Genomic DNA, 17689 nt, shown 5'->3' on the forward strand with positions numbered 1-17689 from the left:
ATTTGCTATTTGGGTTTCAGAGATATATGAAGATACTCCTGGGCTTGAGGCGTCTAAATCACAGTGCATTTTACATCACATCTGACTCTAAGAGATGTTCAATTCTTTGATATTATACAGTTGTAGCTTCATTATAATGCAACAAGGGGTATAATACCGTATTTTACGGCAGCTGGAATATTCCTTTCACGTGTAACACTGGAGAAAATGCAGATACGCCCTTCCATAGCTGCAGGTTAAAAAACGGGTCTCGCCCTTACTGAACGAAGTTACCCATTATATACGCCTTAGCTTACTTTTTATTCTGGTAGCAACCACTTTCAACTCTGTGAGAAAGCGGCGCCATTGTTCATTTAGGCGCGGCCCAAGAACACAAGGGGCTCATTTCTGGAAATGCCGAGCGAGAAGGCACAGCTCCTCACCGCTGGTATGTGCCAGCATTATGTGCTGTAAGCTCAAATGCATGTGCCATTAGTCGTACTAAATCAGACCAGGCTTTCATGTTATCTTGATTGTTTCTATTGGCTATTGGAAGTTGCCACTTTATAACACGTCCAAGTCAATCTTTCGCTGTAGGCGCCCCTTAGCGTTCCTCCGATTGGGCAGCGACTGTCCCTCCCACGTAAGGGATTTTGGATATTTGTGCCTATTTGCGGAAAGTTAAAAAAAAAAGACATTCATATCCAGGTAGCGACGTGATGTAACATTTCGTGAACTTGACAAAGTCCTCTCGGCGGCAGTCACATCTCCATCTCTTGTGTAAATAGCACTGCCGTGAAATTTGCGATCCACACCGGAGGACTCTCCGGCTGACCAAAGCCAATCACGTCTCAGACTCATCCCTGCTGCGAGTGTGCGCATTTACGGAGGATAGCGGAATGCAATATGCGCTGGCCACGTCTATGCTAATGAGGGGTCGCAGAATGTTCGAGCATCCCAGAGCAGCCTTGGGCTATGGATTGCTGAGTACGGGACATGTTCAGAATCATCCCTGTCCGTGGATATCACTTGGATCAGCCGCGTAGCCTTGGAGCCCCTGCGCTTACGAACTGGCACCGGACAGCCCTTTTCAATACTCCAACCTTTACTCATCTACGACAGCCTCGACGCCAGAGTGCACGTCCTTTCAAGGGCAATTCATCATGCCTGAGCAGACGAACATTTCCAGAGCCCGGCCTTTGCGCCAGGTGCTGCCGGCACCAGCGAGGCGGCCAGAATTGGCAGGGCCGGCTGCGTCGACGGCATCGTCTCCTAGGAAAAACATGGTACTAGCAGCCTGTACCGCATGTCGCAAGCACAAGGCCAAGGTATATCTCAGTGATCAATACTCGGGTTACGCAACGCTAATACTGGTTATCATGATAGTGCTCCGGCGAAAGACCGTCGTGCCGTCGTTGTATTCAAAGGCAAATTGAATGCCACTGGACAACAAAGCCTGGAGAGACCAGCGCACAAGCCCTCAAACGAGGTTATCAAGACATACGAAACAAAAAGTCACCTCATCAGGAGCTATTCGAGCTTATAAGGCATTTATCCGACCAAGAGGCTGAACATGTCTTTCAAAGAATTAGATCCGGGGCCGACGTGATGACAATTCTGAACCATATCAGAGTTGGCAATGTTATGTTGCAAATGGCTGTTTCCCCCGAGACTCGATTACGATATGTATTCCCATACCGATCAGAAATGCCCGAAGATATCTTTATAAATAATCCCTATATGGAGTCGAAGATATATGAAGCCGCGTCGCTTTACTCGAACTCGTCAGGGTACACCGCCTCCAACTTCGATGGCAGTATGGGCTCCGACGAGTATCAGAATCTCTATATAAAACCATTCCATTCAGCAGAGGTTATTGATCCTCTGTTGGCCAATGCAAAGCCATCTTCGTGGACGGCGGTTTGCGATGATGATGTACTCATGCGAGACCTTCTCTCAGTATTTTTCAGATGCGAATACCATTTCACTTCGGCATTTCAGAAAGACTACTTCTTAGAAGACATGGCCACCAAACGAAAAGACTTTTGCTCGCCTTTGCTCGTCAATATCGTTCTGGCTTATTCGTGTGTATGATATTTCCTACCTATGTTTTGACTTCATCTCTAAAAGAGTGGTCATCTCTAATATTCATCCCCAGGTTTGTTATCCGAAATTTTCGGACCGTTCAGAGTACTGGAATCCTAAAACAATCGGATATGCTTTCGCTGCTGAAGCAAAGCGTCTGTGGGAGTTAGAATCTGAAATTCCACGAATTACCACGATACAAGCTGGGATAATCTTTAACGTTTTTTATAACCTCTGCGGCTTGGACGAGGTTGGGCAATCCTATAGAATACAGGCGATAGCTCTGGCTCATCAGATTCGACTATTTGACAGCCCTATGGACGAACAAACTATGCACCCGCGGACAGTAAGATTACAAAAGGGCAGGGCGTTTGCCGCATGGTCTTTATTTAACTGGGAAACGTAAGTACATTGATTCCAAAAATTGATCATGTCTGATTATTTTAGGCTCGTTAGCTTCTCCTTCTTGATCCCTCCGCTACTCACCAAACCTCCGATTTATCCCTTACCAAATCCCTCAGAAAATGCACTCTGGTATGGAGAAGTGTGGTTGAATTACCCATTAAGCCATAGTCTAGTGCCATCGAACTTTGGTCAAATGTACAAGGCGAAATCCCAATTTCGCATCATCATGAACGACTTTTGCCATACGGCCTATTCAGAAGACTCTGAGGTCACCATCGAAAAAGCTAATGAGCTGCTCTTTAAGCTTAGAAGCTGGTTCAATAACCTACCAGAACCGCTTTCACCCAAGAAGATTGCACTCCCAGGACAATTGCAACTTCAGTAAGCCGGCCCCCTTTTTTGTGGAATACCGAATATTGTCATCTACCGAATGGACACTGTTAACGTTACATTGCTACAGTATATACTACCACCATCTGATACGTACCATCTTTGAACCATTGCTGCAAAAGGAAACAGACCAAGCATTGCACATACGCCAGGTCGTTGCCGATTCCAAAAGATATCTCCAAACTCTGGTTCGACTTTACTATATCCGCCACGGTTACGATGCCATGGATCTATTCATTGTTATACCACTGATGCTCAGTGCCTCGGATTGTGTCGAAGCTATAAATGATCAAATACCTGAGGCTCAGCTTGAACTATTGCGATCCACGCTGATTTTAGCTGTAACAGGGTTGTATAGCCAACGCCGGAATCACTACTTAGCCGAAGCGCTATTCCGTGTTATTCTAGGGCGAATGCGACCCTGTGAGGTTGCTCTATTAAAAGGCGCTATGCCAACAGATGAGAGTGAGTGGGAGGAGAAACAGGAGATGGTACAAGCTGTAAGAAGTCAGTGGCCGGTTAGCATCGTCAAAAAGAAAGAAGACTTGGATTCTCACATTTTGACGAATCTTGTGGAAAACTATGCTCGCTTGAATGTGGAACAAGGTGCCCAATCAGCGCAAAATCGGGACTCGACTCAAGGGAACTAAAGGTGAATCAATCATATACATACGCTATACTTGAAATATCATCTTGCGATCAAGATTGTCAAGTGGATGGTCAGTATCTTTTCTGGGGTAAAGGAAGAGTAAGAGGTCTTCCTAATCATTCGGCAAATTATTTAGTATTTTATCTATACTGAAAGAACACGCACTTTATCAGTCTATTCCCCCAATTACACCCTATATCATTTGCTTCTCCTTTACTGCACGTGTTCCTTCTCCTCTGCTTTTGGAATTCGAACCATGGTAATGGTAATTAACGCTCCAACCATGGCCGAAGCAAAGCCAAACCACCAGATAGCGCGCATACCTTGAAGTCCTACCTCTCCAGAAGGAAGTTGATCGACCTTGATCCCGATAGAGTCTGACACAGAGGTAATCATCGCCAGAGTCAAGTTCTGCACAGTAACTAAAAGACTACCAGCGGCACCCTGGTACGACCTGGGCACACTTGAAGTAATGAAGATTGAAGCCGCTGCAAAACTGAGATCAGGCCCAAATGTTGCCAAGGCTACGCCAGGCATCGACATGGCCCAGTATGAGGTATTGGGTGTTTGTGGAAGGAAGAATACCGGCCCCAAGCCAAAGCAAACCATGCTAGTAGCAAATATCCAGTGGCCAGGAACCACGTGAAGAGTCTTGGAGACAATCCAGGCTGCAAGAATGCCTACGATACCATTAGGTAGAATATACAACGCTGCTGTGAGTGGAGTGGCCCCTTGATAGCGTATCCAAAACTGAATGGCATAAAACTGCCATGCACCGGCTTAATAAGAGATACCTTGTTAGCTAAGAGTTCAACAAAAGCCATGCATATTATTGTGAGACTCACTATAAGCCCCGAATCCGAAAATGTAGGATACCAAAACTGCAACAAATCCAGGCGTCTTCCAAATGCCGTTCGGGATCAGAGGACGAGCAACACGGCGCTCTACGAAGTGAAACGCGACGAGCAAAAGGAACCCAACAATAATCAAGGTATAGGTATACGGATTCCACTGTGCCGCCGAACCCTGCGTAAGCCCAAAAAGAATCAGCCCGCTGCCCAGAGACGCAAGTAAGGCGCCCATGTAATCAAACTGCCGGATCGAAGGCACATCTGCAGCGTTACTATCCGCAGCCGGCCGCAGATCGGGGATCGTGAAATAAGCAGCAAGCGCACAAACTGCCAGGAAAATGGCTGTGCTGCGGAATATCCAGTTGAGATGAGCAGTGAGGAGACCGCCTTGGACACAGCCAATCCAGAAACCAAACGGCGCCCCCGCTGCCATTAGTGAAAACACGCGTGTTTTGCGAATGCCTGGATTGTACACTCGGCCAAGAATACTCATCGAGGTTGACACGAGCACTCCGACAGCCAGGCCCTGCATAGCCCGAGCTACAAAGAAGAGGATCTTGAGTTTTGGAGAAATAGCCGTGCCGGCCACTGCGTTCCATACCGCCTCCCATACAAAAGCTCCGACCATGAGTGGTTTCGGAGGGGCCAAATCAGCCAACGGGCCAAAAACAATGACTGACAAGCCGCTTGCCAATGCTGAAGAGCCCACGAGCCAAGGAGTCTGCGCGGGGACAATACCCAATGCTTCTCGAAACACAAACTGATTAACCACAACCTGGCCGAAAGTCAGCGAAAACATGACCTGGCCGGCCGTGCAAACTAGGACGAAGATGATCTCCGCCAAGAGATTGCGAAGCTCAGGCGGAACGCCCTGAGAAACAGGATGCGTCGGGCTGCCTCGTTCTTCAGAGAGGCCAGCAGGTGGCGAGTCGTTGACCGTGGCATTTTCGGCTTGTCTGATCCTCAGGCTGCTCAATTCAATGACGGTGGCTGGCACAGGCCCTTGGACACTGGCGGTGTCTAGAGGTCGGATGGGTGTCTGTGGAAACAACTGCTCTTCGCTAAGAGAGTGGTCGCCTGGGCTGGGAAGAGACTCCAGAGGTGTCGCAACAGATAGTGAGTGCGAGGACCAGAAGTCTTCACTATGTGCCTCTGGCGGCAAGACAATTGTGGATTGCGTTGTAGACATTTTTTTTTTTTTTTTTTGCTGTTGGAGATTACATGTACTGTAATTGCGGTGAGGCCGCTGCCTGCATGTTTAACCAGCCTGGGTGGCTCAGCCGTTTTAACTACATGTTATGCAAAGAAATGAGAGAATGAGCATTGGCTATTCCATACGCAGTACAAATGGTTGACCATTAATAATGTTGCTTCATTGACAACTTCTCCACGCCCGATGCTTGCTTCCTCCACAAACTCCGGCGCCGGGGACTAAGCTCATACAGTGTGCACTGTGCTTTGCTAAGTTGGGGTGAATCACCCCGAAGCAGACGGTCACCAAAAGTCTGCCACAAGTGCTTCTAGTAAGAGCTATCAAATACAGTGAATAGATCTATCAAAACTCTTCATTGAGACTTATAAATCTATCGACAAATGTACCAAATCTCGACATTCATAATGCCTCTATGACAATGAGGTCATTTCGGAGATTCACCAATCTTGCTCTTAAATCTTGACAGGTTAGTATGTGATTATAGGCTAGTACCTCTTACTTGAAGCCGGTACATTTCTTCGTATACGGTCCACTTCATCATACATTTCGAGGATGTCTTACAATTCAATGTTGTTGAAAATGGCAACGGCCCGTGTATTGTTGATAACCCACAACGTTGAAAATGGCAACGGCCCATGTATTGTTGACAACCCACAACACTTCGGAGTGAATCATCCGGTGCGTTTGGCGCCAAGCTTCCTCCGGTCTTCAATTAGCTCTCACTCGCACATTGGTTTGCCCCGCTCCGGCTAAAATACAGGCGGCCAGTGCTTAGAGTTGCTGAATCAGGAAGTGCTCTGCATCTAGCAAGGAGCACGGAAGACTTCCGTGGGGCATACACTTACTCTTGTACCCGTTTTACCGTTGTATCTAAGCCATAGTACTGGATCAACGATGCCATCGAACTACGGAACTCTTCTATCGGGTAGCTAGCCTTCACTAATGAGCTTGGCACTGAAAGAGCCAAATTTTTGTGCCCCATATTTATCCAAGAAAACGAGTACATAAAACATATGTTTGCCTCAATGCTCAAGGCTAGATGGTTATATCTCTTAGACTCAACAAACGTAGCAGGGCAGCGCACATAAGCACCGTTGATTAGATCCTATGCCAGTTTCAACAACTAGTCGCAAGTTATGGTTACGGAGTAAAACAATTTCTAATATAAACATGACGAGAGCTTGTCTCTGAGTAGAATCTAAGATAAGAAAGCAATAATACAAGAATGAAAAGAACACAAGGTTTCCCTAATAAACGCCAGGCTTTCAGCTCTACCATCCAGTTATAGGACCAGCGTATCAATATATACAAATGAACTGAACGAAAACACCAGAAGCAGGCAATCTTGCAACTAATCAGAAGGGATAATTAGCGTAAACGTCTAGAATTTTGATCTAGAGCTCTCACATTGGGGCAACCCCCTGTTGTGTCCCCGTCATCTCCCATCCAATAAAGAGGACGAAGTTGGTCTTCGCCCCGTACCTGTTAAATGTCTAACCACGAAGTCGCCAAAGTCCCTGTTATAATGCTGGATAGCCGGTTTGGGCTAACCTGATATTGCCGAGCCGAGTGAACGGCTTACGCCTTGGAAAACATCGCTTGTATCGGTGCTTTTCCTTCAACTCCATTTGGTGGATGTAAATCATAACACAACAGCAGTCTAAAGTATTTTTTGAGAATAACGTTGTTAAGAGATTCCGGACTGTCAGAGGCAAGGTTCCTGGCAAAATGGACTCCCATGTTGCGGGCAGAGTGCGCTGCTAAGTTGGGTCACTGGTTCCATTTTTAGACCATTCAGGCGAGTCCAGCCAGACAAGGAGCTTTTGTAGTAGTTTGTTGATGTTGACCGGTTTCGAAATGTAATCATCCATGCCCTTTTCTAAACAAGTTTCATTGTCTCCCCTGAGGGCATAAGCCGTCATGGCTATGATTGGAATTGGGATGCCATAAGTCCGGATTTTTCCAGTGGCCTCGAAGCCATCCATGACCGGCATGCTGATGTCCATAAGGACTAGGTCGTAAGCCTTTGGCGCAGCACTCAATAGGGAAACAGCCTCAGCTCCGTTAGAGGCAATGGTAAAATTTTGAAAGCCAAGTGAGTTTAGAACACGACCCAGCACCTTTTGGTTGACAAGGTTGTCCTCTGCAGCGAGAATCCGCTTGTGCGGTGCCATCTCCCTGATCCGACGTAGCATCCTCTCTTTCTCGAATTCCTGTTGAGACTTTGCGGCTTCTTGATCAAGATCAGGGGTGTCGAGTTGGTCAACGTTTGCGATTTTCTTCAGCTTGACTGTAAACCAAAATACGCTGCCGTTACGCTCGAGGTTTGGCCGATAGCCCATCTGGCCACCTAATAATTCGGCCAGAGACTTGGCTATGGACAAGCCTAATCCGGTTCCCTGAAATCGTTTTTTAGTGGGTTTCTCGAGTTGTGTGAACGGCTTAAACAGGTTTTGAACGGCATCCTCAGGCACGCCGATTCCGCTATCAGTGACCTCGGTGAGAATCGTGTACGATGTTTCGTCTTCAGCAGCTATGGAGGCGTCAACCTGCACGGATCCTTTTTCGGTAAATTTGACAGCGTTGTCGATGATATTCTGGAAGATCTGCCGGAAGCGAAGCGGGTCTCCTTGAGCAGACTTGGGCAAATCCGGCGCCAAGATGAGTTTGATGTAGACTCCTGGAACCAGTGTCACCTGTACATTCTTTACCACGGACGAGATGATATTCGCGACGCCAACCAAATCTGTGTTGACGGAAAAGTTGCCCGATGCTAGCTTGGAATAGTCGAGAATGCCGTTGATGACTTGCAGTAAAACCTGGCCCGATTCCGAAATGATGTTGGCCGTCTCGCGCTGGTCCTCGGTTAAGCCGGTGTCGAGGAGGAGAGTGCAGGCGGATAGCATGCCGTGCATGGGAGTTCGAATCTCGTGGCTCATGTTGGCGAGGAAGTCGTTTTTGAGCTTTGCGCTCTCCTCGTACGCGGCGATGAGTCTCAGCTCGCCCTCTCTGCGCTCCGTCAGATCTCTAGTGACCTTGCCAAAGCCGACATGGACCCCGTTTCTATAGATGGCCGTGATAATGACATTGGCCCAGAAGCGGCTGCCGTCTTTGCGATAGCGCCAGCCTTCATCCTGCACCCTGCCCTCGCGCAGACAGGTTAGAAGCTCGCTCTCAGGCTTGCCGGCGGATAGATCGTCCTCGCCATAGAATGTAGAGAAGTGCTTTCCAACAATCTCCTCCCTCTTGTAGCCTTTGAGCAGCTCAGCTCCCGTATTCCAGGTCGCCACGTAGCCACGGGTATCAAGCAGAAAGATGGCATAATCCTTGACCGTCTGGATGAGAAGGCGGTAGACCTCGTCGACGGACAGTGCGTTCTGGATGACCTCGCCGCCAACCTCGGCCGTCTTGGACTCGACTTGGTCCCAATCGAGGACTAGCGACAGCATTTCGTCTCCTCTGAATATCGGGATGATTCGCGCCGACCAGGCCACTCCGCGCGCGGTGTATACGGCGTAGCAGTATCGAAAGTTGCGGGCGGCAACCGCCTCTTCGATGGCGCGGGCAAGGGGGATTCGGTCGAAGCGCTCCAGCGGCGAGCCTCCGTACAGAGCGGTGAAGAGATCCTTGCCCAGGAACTCGTCCCGGCCGCGATTCCACGCGTTGACAACGCCCTTGGACACCCGCTGGATGCGGAATGTTGGCGAGACGACCAGCATGGGCACGGGCGAGAGATCGCAGATGTCCACTGGGCCGGCGTCCATGGCGCCGCTGCTGGCGGCCGCTGCAGCCCCCTGAGAGATCATGTTGTGCGGCGATGGCTGACGGGCATCACGCTCACACGCCTCGCGCAGAATGTGGTGGTGGTGGTGGTGGTGGTGGTGCCGCTGGTCGGAGATGCATGAAGAGGTGCATGGAAGACAGGCCCGGCATGTCGGTTCCCACCCGCTAGATATCAAATATCACAATAGCCGTGCTTGCAGCTGCTATTATTACTCCTATCCGGCCCGCCATGACGTAAGGGACACCGCAGCGCCTTCTCCGCACAGGATCTGCCTGTGCCAGCGCTCCATTGGCTGCTGCTGCAGCGAGAGGCCTTGCCTGGATGGCGGCCAGGCTTCTGCGGCGCAAGGCTTAATCTTAGGCAGGCGACAAGCCCGTCAATAGTGCGTCGAGCGAGGTTGCGCTCGCTGGGCCTTTACCGAGCGCTGATGGGGCTTCCGGAACGCACGCCCTGCTTACACGGGAGATCACCATTCGTGGTACCGGCGCCTGCCCCACTCTTCCGACAGCCCGGCTTCAGGCGGTGCCATGCAAGCGTGGCTTAGCGGGCATGGATTTATATTGGCCGCTGTGGTCCAGCGATCGCTTCAAGGGGTGGGTGCGCGCAGCATTGATCGCGTTTGATGAGCCTGCAGCGTAGCACGGGCACAATGCACAATGCAGAGTGCAGACTGGAGCAGCGTTTGGATGGTTCGTATTTCAACGTTGCCCGTTGCCGTAATGCTTGGCCAGCTTTTATTGCGTCCATCTTTGATCATGCAGCAGGTATTAGTAGTGCAATCACATGCATCCATGTACTACTAGGTAGGTATAACATTTCTGCGAATTGTTTATCCATTTTTTTGTCTTCGGAAATGACCGTGTCGTGTTCTGCAAGCTCGCTGTAATAGAAGACGGTACCTATAATAACCAAGGCAGGTAGTTGAGAATGCTGTGCCGATATCTGCGCTGTGCAACTACTGAGCTTGAGGATGACCCTCTACTGAGGAATTGAAAATCGCTAGGCCGTTTCAGATTTGACGCTCCAAAGACGAGTTCACAGGATATGATATCTTGTATATTCCGTAGTACTGCTAAGTGGCAGGCGACCCGCTTTTATAAACCGGTTTTGCAGGCGATTCATGCTAGGCGTGAAAGAGAGAGAGCCGTAGTATAAATTTTTCTCATTTTGGTGGTCTGATGCCTCTATTGTGTTGTTTTGCTCCACAGGTGACATCTCTAGCAGCCCATTTGTCACTTACAAAAGGAAGATTTACTCCCTACCACAATTAATATGCAAAATATCCGTATCATACGTGCCGGGCAATCATTTGAGATGAATTTAGCCCTGTCCTGCTTTCTTTTATGCCCGCTGGATAGACCATCTGCAACCGCTCAAGCGCTAGTATGGGAAAGAGGGGTATACTCTGAATTTTCAATACCGGTTTATTGTATCGATTGAGTCTTTGGTAACGTGCTGCGTAGCATAGTAAGTCGGCTTGATTCATGTAACAATACTAGAATGATGGGCTGCTCTGTGAGTTTGTGGTACTTCCTACCTTCTTCCCTTGCCACCATATTTGTGACCCATCACTGGAAATCATTGAAGTGAAGACTGGACAATGGCTCGCGTCGGCGCAAGCATGGCCCGATGTTACTTCACAACCAGCACGGATTCCCTGCCGCCTGCCCCTCTCGAAGTGCTTCTTTTCTCGGAACTTTGTCTAAGACATTGGAGAGATGAGTGATCGGATATTACCCTTGTTTATGAAGGATTTAAGTCTGCGATGTGAAGTCTTTATTATGGGCGAGTTTTCCCGCACGCTCCGCACCACTTCCGTTCTTCCCATCTGCAATATCCAAATTCCGAATCAAGCTACAATAACAACACCATGAATGGCAGCAGCAATCGCCCGCCTTTGAACATAGCCGTTATAGGCGCTGGAATTGTTGGTGCCCACATTGCAATTGGTCTTCTGCATAGAAATATCCAGGTTACCATCTACGAACAATCGACCCAAGTCAAGGAGATTGGCGCCGGAATTGCATTTCCCACGCCGATAGTTGAGTGCATGACTGCTTTGGATCCCGTCGTAACAGAACAGTTACAAAAAGTCTCTGGAGTTTTTAAAAACCTCAACGGCATCAACGGCTGTAGCGACGAGGATCTGAAACTTCGCCCGGCAGACCGGCTGTTTGACGTGGTAGTTGAACCATTTACATACCATAGCACTCACCGAGGCCAGTTGCTAGATGGTCTACTTGGGCTTATACCACAAGAATACATAAAACTAGGAAAGCGTTTGGAGTCGATTACACACAACGAAAACAATCAAGGGCCTCTTCTTCTCCAGTTTTTTGATGGCACCACGGCCGAAGCCGACGCAGGTAAGAAAATTCTATACAGTGATCGGCGTAAACCTCGTCGCAAGAAGCCTGTTCAAAAGATACTGACATGTATACACTTCGATTATATCAGTCATAGGATGTGATGGTATCAAATCACAGGTTCGGCGCATTGTCTTGGGCAAGGATGATCCAGCAGCTTTCCCTCACTACTCTTACACAAGTGCGTATCGCGGACTGGTACCCATGGAAAAAGCAGCAGCAGCTCTAGGAAAGCTCTCGAAAGAAGCTGTCTCATATTTAGGCCAAGGAGCGTCTTTGTTTACCTATCCTATCATCAGCAAGAACGCTTTGAACGTGGTCGCTTTTGTACACGATGAAGGTGAATGGCCTGATTCAAAAAATTTGACCATTCGAGGGAAGAAAGTCGATGTTGTGGCAGCCTTCTCTCACTTCGGTCCTTCGGTAAGAGATCTTGTAGCAGCTATGCCTGAAGAACTCAATCGCTGGGCCATGTTCGACACCTTTGACCATCCTCTCTCAACGTTCGCCTATGGACGCATCGTTCTCGCAGGAGATGCTGCTCATGCGTCAACACCCCATCATGGCGCCGGGGCCGGGATGGGCATCGAAGACGCATTGGTGATGGCGACGCTTCTGGAGAAAGTTGTGGGAACTCCAGGTCTGGATGAAAGCTCTGATGCCAGAAACAGAGCACTCGAGGCGGCTTTCAAGGCATACGACTCTGTCCGGCGAGAGAGGGGACAATGGGTCGTTTCCAGCAGCCGCTTTGCAGGCATTTCGGCGCAGTGGCGCAGTCCTGGCATTGGAAGCGACTCTACTTTATACGCGAAAGATCTTACAGAAAGAATGAACAAGGTCTTTTCTTACGATTGGAAAGGCTCGCTTATTCAGGCTATAGATGAGTATGAGCGTCAATTAGGAGTTTGGGCTAGATAGAGCACGCGACATAGGACTTGATAGAGCTTTCATATGACAGTTTGAGACTATGCGATTGCCTCAAATACCATTTAAAATAACAGAAATTCTATTGTGAATATGGCCAAAAGCAGCGGCATCTTATTGCCTAGGACGTGTAAACGATACGCTGTTGAAGCTACATACACTCGGCTCCATGTCTAGCCGGCTCGGCCCTTCGGCGATTCTAGCCCGCCGATCACCGACCATGTCTTGCAGCAAAGAGCTGTCGAGAAGTATACCTGCCATGTCTATTCAGACAAATAAGGCACTTTAAGTATTATTAATTAAAGCCTCCTCAGTTCTCACAAATCATTTCATGTAAGATGCCCAAGTAGGTGTATCCGGAACCAATAGCGATCGGGGCTCTTTACGGCTTACCTGCTTCACTAACACAGGCTTGGCGGTATACTACACAATACAAGAATAGAGTACATGCACACAGAGCGTGCAGTGTGCATCATCACCTTATTGCTATTCATACATAAACAGTTGCTCGCCCTCGCGTCGGCGCTCGATATGTGTGGGACGGCCATTACCAAGTGCCTTTTGCGACCGATGAGGGCGGCAATTGTCCCGATGCCGAGAACCGTTATAGATTGCCGATATATAGTACCGAAATTCCAATAAATTAAGGGTGGGATACGCGTATCTAATTACAAACCAACTCCAACAAGTGCGTGCTGCAGTTACGGTGAATATTGATGGATCAGCTGTTTAGAAGTTAATGGGTATTACTTGAATCTTAGCTAAACAACACAGAGTGGTCAATATAAATGTATTTAAATATATAGAGAGTATATACTCTGAAGAAAGAAAAAATGAACCCGTTTGATTTACAACACAGTCTCTCTGGTTTATATAGTTACTTTGTGAAATCGCATCTGCAATCAACATGACTTCAAATACTCTTGGCGCTGGAAACACCAAAGCAGATATCTTGATCCGGGCACGCAAGATTTATACTCTTCAGCCTGGAGTACCTGCACAACAATCACTAGCCATTGTCGGGCAGCACATCTTTGCCATTTCAGACCGCCAAAATGACCTAGATCATTTAATTGGGCCCGACACTCGTGTCATTGATGAGACAGACTCTACCGTGCTTCCAGCTTTCGACGATACTCACACACATCTTATGCTTGCTGCGCAGATGCATGTCGATGTCCCAGTCCATACTGCAAAGAATCTTGATCAACTATTGGATTTAATTCGCCAGCGTGTCTCAAAGACCGAGCCCGGAGAATGGATTTTTACAACTACGAACTGGCAAGAATTCAATCTTCCGGAGAAGCGACTTCCAACAATTCAAGAGCTCGACGAAATAAGCACCGTGCATCCAATCGTTTTACGAAGAGGCGGTCATAACATGGTGGCGAATTCTTGTGCATTGGCAGCTGCCAACATTACTAAGGATACCGTCCCTCCTCCAGGCGGTAAAATCGCAAAGGATGCAAATGGTGAGATGACGGGGCTCATCCAGGACTCCGCAACGGCCCTCATCTATAAAATGCAGGCTCCGGTTGATACTGAGACGCGGATTCATGGCTTGGACGTTGCCAGCACCTCCTACGCGTCAACCGGGATTGGCTGCGTTCGGGATTGCTGGGTCCCTATTGAAGACGTAACAATACTCAAAGCCGCATACGATGCTGGGAGGCTACAAACTCGGTTCAAGGGCCTGGTCTCTGCAATAGGGCTGTCCAGCGTGGAAGAAATCAGTAAGCTGCTCGATCAGATGGAGCAATATCGCCATCTGCAGCATCAATCATATTTCTCCATCTGGGGCCTCAAATTTATGCTAGACGGCGGAATCGAATCAAGCGCCATGGAAGAGCCATACAGGCAAGAGGAAGATTGCGGCTGCGGCTCTCTAAACGAGTATCGAGGGCGTTTGCTGTGGGATGCAGAAACAATGATCGCTGCTGTAGATCTGGTTGTTCGTCGAGGATGGCGGGTTGGCACGCATGCATTTGGAGACCGAGCCGTACGCATCATACTGGACGTGTATGAAGAGGTGGTAAAACGACATCCCAACATGCCACAGGGGACTCTAGTTATAGAGCATGGAGGACTCGCTTCGGCCGAACAGCGAGCGCGAGCCGCGGCCCTCAACATTCCTGTCACTATCCAATTCCCGCTGCTTCATGATATCGCCGGTATTTCTGAGGTATTCTACGGCCGAGACAGAGTGTCACGCTTCTTCCCAGCACGTCAATGGTTGGACTCTGGCGTTCTGGCCACTGCTGGCTCGGATTTTCCCGTTGGCAGCTATGGCGCCATGCACTCGTTGGAGGGCTTGACTACCCGCAAAACAGTCATTGGAGTGCTACGGGAAGAGCATGCTATAACATTACCAGAGGCTATCAGTCTCCATACGACAGAGGCGGCCAAGTTTCTGGGTGAATCGCATTTGAGAGGTATGCTGACGCCAGGTCGATTTGCCGACATCACAATTTGGCGTAGAGACCCATTTGACATGGAATCGGTCTCGGCTGAGCAAGGTATCCATACGCTTTATACTATTATTGGTGGCCAGGTAAAATACTGCAGTTTGTGAATATGTATTTTATACTTGAGCACGCCGTGATTGTAGTTATAAGAGTAATAGCACATGACCTTTTTTTTATGACAATGGAGATGTTGTAAATATAGTTCTTGCTGGTTTATTGTTAGCTATCTTTTTCCTATATATAATCTACAATGAATCTCCTCTGAATAAATCAACCGCTATGTATGGCTTTCACAGTCCTTGAAAATAATTCAAAGGGGTCAGCATTCATTGAACAGCTCCTTGCGCAGTTAAAAAGTCAAAGTCCACTCCCTTATCAGCCTGCGTCACGCTCTTTTCATATAACCCTCTATAACCACGAGTCAGCTGTCTCTTGAATTCTGCAGGGCCTCTAGCTTCCAGTTTCCCCTCAAGTCTATGAATCCTATCCTTGACTCTTGAATCAATCTCAGAAGGACTAAGCTCTACTTCGAGCTTTTGTCTCTCAACATCACAGTGTATTATATCTCCGTCTCTCACAACAGCCAACACACTGTCTGGCAAAGCAGCTTCCGGCGAAATATGCAAAATGATACTCCCTCCCGCCGTGCCAGACATGCGGCCATCCGAAAGACGCAACATGTCTTTGACCCCGCGAGCTGCGAGCTTACGTGGAATGGGAATCAGCCCAGCCTCCGGCATTCCTGGGCTTGAAAAGCCAATAGGCCCTATTCCCTGCAAAACCAAAACGCAGTTTTCGTCAACGTCCAAGTTGGGATCGTCAATACGCTTCGCAAGATCCTCAAGACCGGCAAACACCACGGCTCGGCCCCGGTGCTTAAGCAAATGTCGATACTTGCTGGCACTGGCTTTGATGACAGCCCCTTTCGGCGCAATGTTGCCATACAATACAGCGAGACTCGAGCATGGGTACAACGGTTCATCCAATGGCCTTATAATTTGAGCTGAAAAAGCAAAGGGGCGAAAATTCTCAGCGTCCAGAGCTTCTCCAAGTGTTTCACCCGTTATTGTTAGAGCATCGAGCTTCAGGAGAGGCCGCAATGTACGTAAAAGAGCTGGAATGCCGCCCGCATTATGAAAGTCAGTCATGTAGTTATCGCCGCTAGGTTTGAGATCAACCAGGAGAGGCGTCTTCTCTCCTATTTTATGCACCGTCTGCAGCGTGATTTTATCGTACATCTCCGGGTGACGATTTGCAATAGCAAGCAGGTGAACGATACCGTTTGTCGACCCGCCGATTGCTTGCAAAACAGTAATGGCGTTGTGGAAAGATGCTTCCGAAAGGATCGACTGGAGTGTGAGTTTGTGCTGGGCTGCTTTCACGGCATTTGCACCTGTTTGCTCTGCTATCCTAAGTCTGGCACTGGAGACAGCAGAAGCGGTTGCGCCGCCTCGTAGAGGCACAAGTCCAAGAGCAGCTGTCAAGCAGGCCATGGTACTCGCTGTGCCCATGACGCCGCAGGTCCCAACCTGTCCATCATGTGGTAGTTAGAACTCATCTTGGCTAAATACACTAGTAGAGGTGGAAGCCCACTCACAGTCGGCGCAAGTTCCTCATTCAGAGCAGAAATGTCTTCAATATCTATCTCATTGGCTCGGAAAGCGGCCCAATTGTTGCGACAATCAGTACAGGCTCCGATGCGACCGCCTCTGAAGCTTCCTGGCATCATGGGACCCGTTATCAGGGGCAATACGGGCTTTTTGGCTGATATCCCACCCATTAACTGAGCCGGAACCGTCTTGTCGCATCCTGATTCACGAGGTGTTGTTGATCAATATATAGACAGATATAACGAGTAAAAGACCAGAACCCACCACCAATAACAATGCATGCGTCCACTGGTTGCGTCTTAATCATCTCTTCGGTATCCATGCTCATGAGGTTCCGTAGTAACATGCTGGTAGGAGTAGAAAACGATTCATGGACGCTGATAGTTGGGAAGTCAATGGCCAATCCGCCGTTTAGCTGGACACCCCTCTTTGCGGCTTCGATGAGCTGCGGGACATTGCCGTGACAAGGATTGAAGCCCGAATAAGTGTTGACTATGCCAATAATGGGTCTTGAAAGCGCCTCTTCGCTATAACCTAGTGCCTTGATGAAGACTTTGCGAAGGAAGAGAGAAAAGTGAGGGTCGCCGTAGTTTGGCAAGCCTTGTCTCATGCCGACTGCGGGCTGGATTTGACGGGAGAGGTCATAATCGGCCATAGGATCTGGTGCACCACCAGTAATTGGGTACTCATTCTCCAAATACTCCTGTTTCGACATGTTAAATCACTGCTCTCTTATAATCTCCAAATATTGAATACCAGTAATGTTTGAGCAGTGAGTTTCACTATATTTGTACGTTGAAATTGCGTGATCACTCAGCAAACCGCTCTTGGCAGGGATCTATTGCCAAAAGTGGTAATCATGGAGGGGTTGCCGTTGGCGCGCAGCATCTAAAGATGATTGATCATATGGTCAAGGGAATAGATAGATGTTACTTCAGATAAGTATTTTCTAGCATGCGCATCCAAAA

General features: G+C 48.5%; 6 protein-coding genes across 7 annotated transcripts; 3 read left to right on the forward strand and 3 right to left on the reverse strand.

Annotated features, from left to right (window-relative positions):
- The first annotated feature begins 699 nt into the window (after positions 1-699).
- On the forward strand, positions 700-3693 carry TrAFT101_006845 (uncharacterized protein). The gene is made up of 5 exons (XM_024900619.2): positions 700-1307; positions 1366-2067; positions 2138-2466; positions 2512-2850; positions 2930-3693. The coding sequence occupies exons 1-5, from the start codon at positions 1143-1145 to the stop codon at positions 3507-3509; spliced, it is 2115 nt and encodes a 704-aa protein (XP_024758493.2). The 5' UTR covers positions 700-1142; the 3' UTR covers positions 3510-3693.
- TrAFT101_006846 (uncharacterized protein) lies at positions 3626-5565 on the reverse strand. The gene is made up of 2 exons (XM_024904191.2): positions 4354-5565; positions 3626-4287 (listed from the first exon to the last, which is right to left on the reverse strand). Exons 1-2 carry the CDS (start codon positions 5546-5548, stop codon positions 3722-3724), a joined length of 1761 nt encoding a protein of 586 aa, XP_024758494.1. The 5' UTR covers positions 5549-5565; the 3' UTR covers positions 3626-3721.
- A 1085-nt stretch (positions 5566-6650) lies between these two features.
- TrAFT101_006847 (uncharacterized protein) lies at positions 6651-9462 on the reverse strand. The gene has a single exon (XM_024900700.2). The coding sequence runs from the start codon at positions 9376-9378 to the stop codon at positions 7333-7335; it is 2046 nt and encodes a 681-aa protein (XP_024758495.2). The 5' UTR covers positions 9379-9462; the 3' UTR covers positions 6651-7332.
- Positions 9463-11076: 1614 nt separating this feature from the next.
- On the forward strand, positions 11077-12744 carry TrAFT101_006848 (uncharacterized protein). The gene is made up of 2 exons (XM_024902678.2): positions 11077-11722; positions 11814-12744. Exons 1-2 carry the CDS (start codon positions 11227-11229, stop codon positions 12638-12640), a joined length of 1323 nt encoding a protein of 440 aa, XP_024758496.1. The 5' UTR covers positions 11077-11226; the 3' UTR covers positions 12641-12744.
- An 809-nt stretch (positions 12745-13553) lies between these two features.
- Positions 13554-15218, forward strand: TrAFT101_006849 (uncharacterized protein; the record flags this gene model as incomplete). Its single annotated transcript, XM_024904192.2, has 1 exon — positions 13554-15218. One exon carries the CDS (start codon positions 13554-13556, stop codon positions 15216-15218), a length of 1665 nt encoding a protein of 554 aa, XP_024758497.2.
- Positions 15219-15318: 100 nt separating this feature from the next.
- Positions 15319-17473, reverse strand: TrAFT101_006850 (uncharacterized protein). Of its 2 annotated transcripts, XM_024900627.2 has the most exons (3): positions 16986-17473; positions 16709-16920; positions 15319-16640 (listed from the first exon to the last, which is right to left on the reverse strand). In XM_024900627.2, exons 1-3 carry the CDS (start codon positions 17434-17436, stop codon positions 15438-15440), a joined length of 1866 nt encoding a protein of 621 aa, XP_024758498.2. In that variant the 5' UTR covers positions 17437-17473; the 3' UTR covers positions 15319-15437. The 2 variants fall into 2 exon arrangements, with proteins under 2 accessions (XP_024758498.2, XP_065984006.1); XM_066127893.1 differs by having other exon boundaries at positions 16709-17473.
- Positions 17474-17689: the final 216 nt, after the last annotated feature.

The sequence above is a fragment of the Trichoderma asperellum genome, chromosome 4 (assembly GCF_020647865.1).
Source record: "Trichoderma asperellum chromosome 4, complete sequence".
NCBI lineage: Eukaryota > Fungi > Ascomycota > Sordariomycetes > Hypocreales > Hypocreaceae > Trichoderma > Trichoderma asperellum.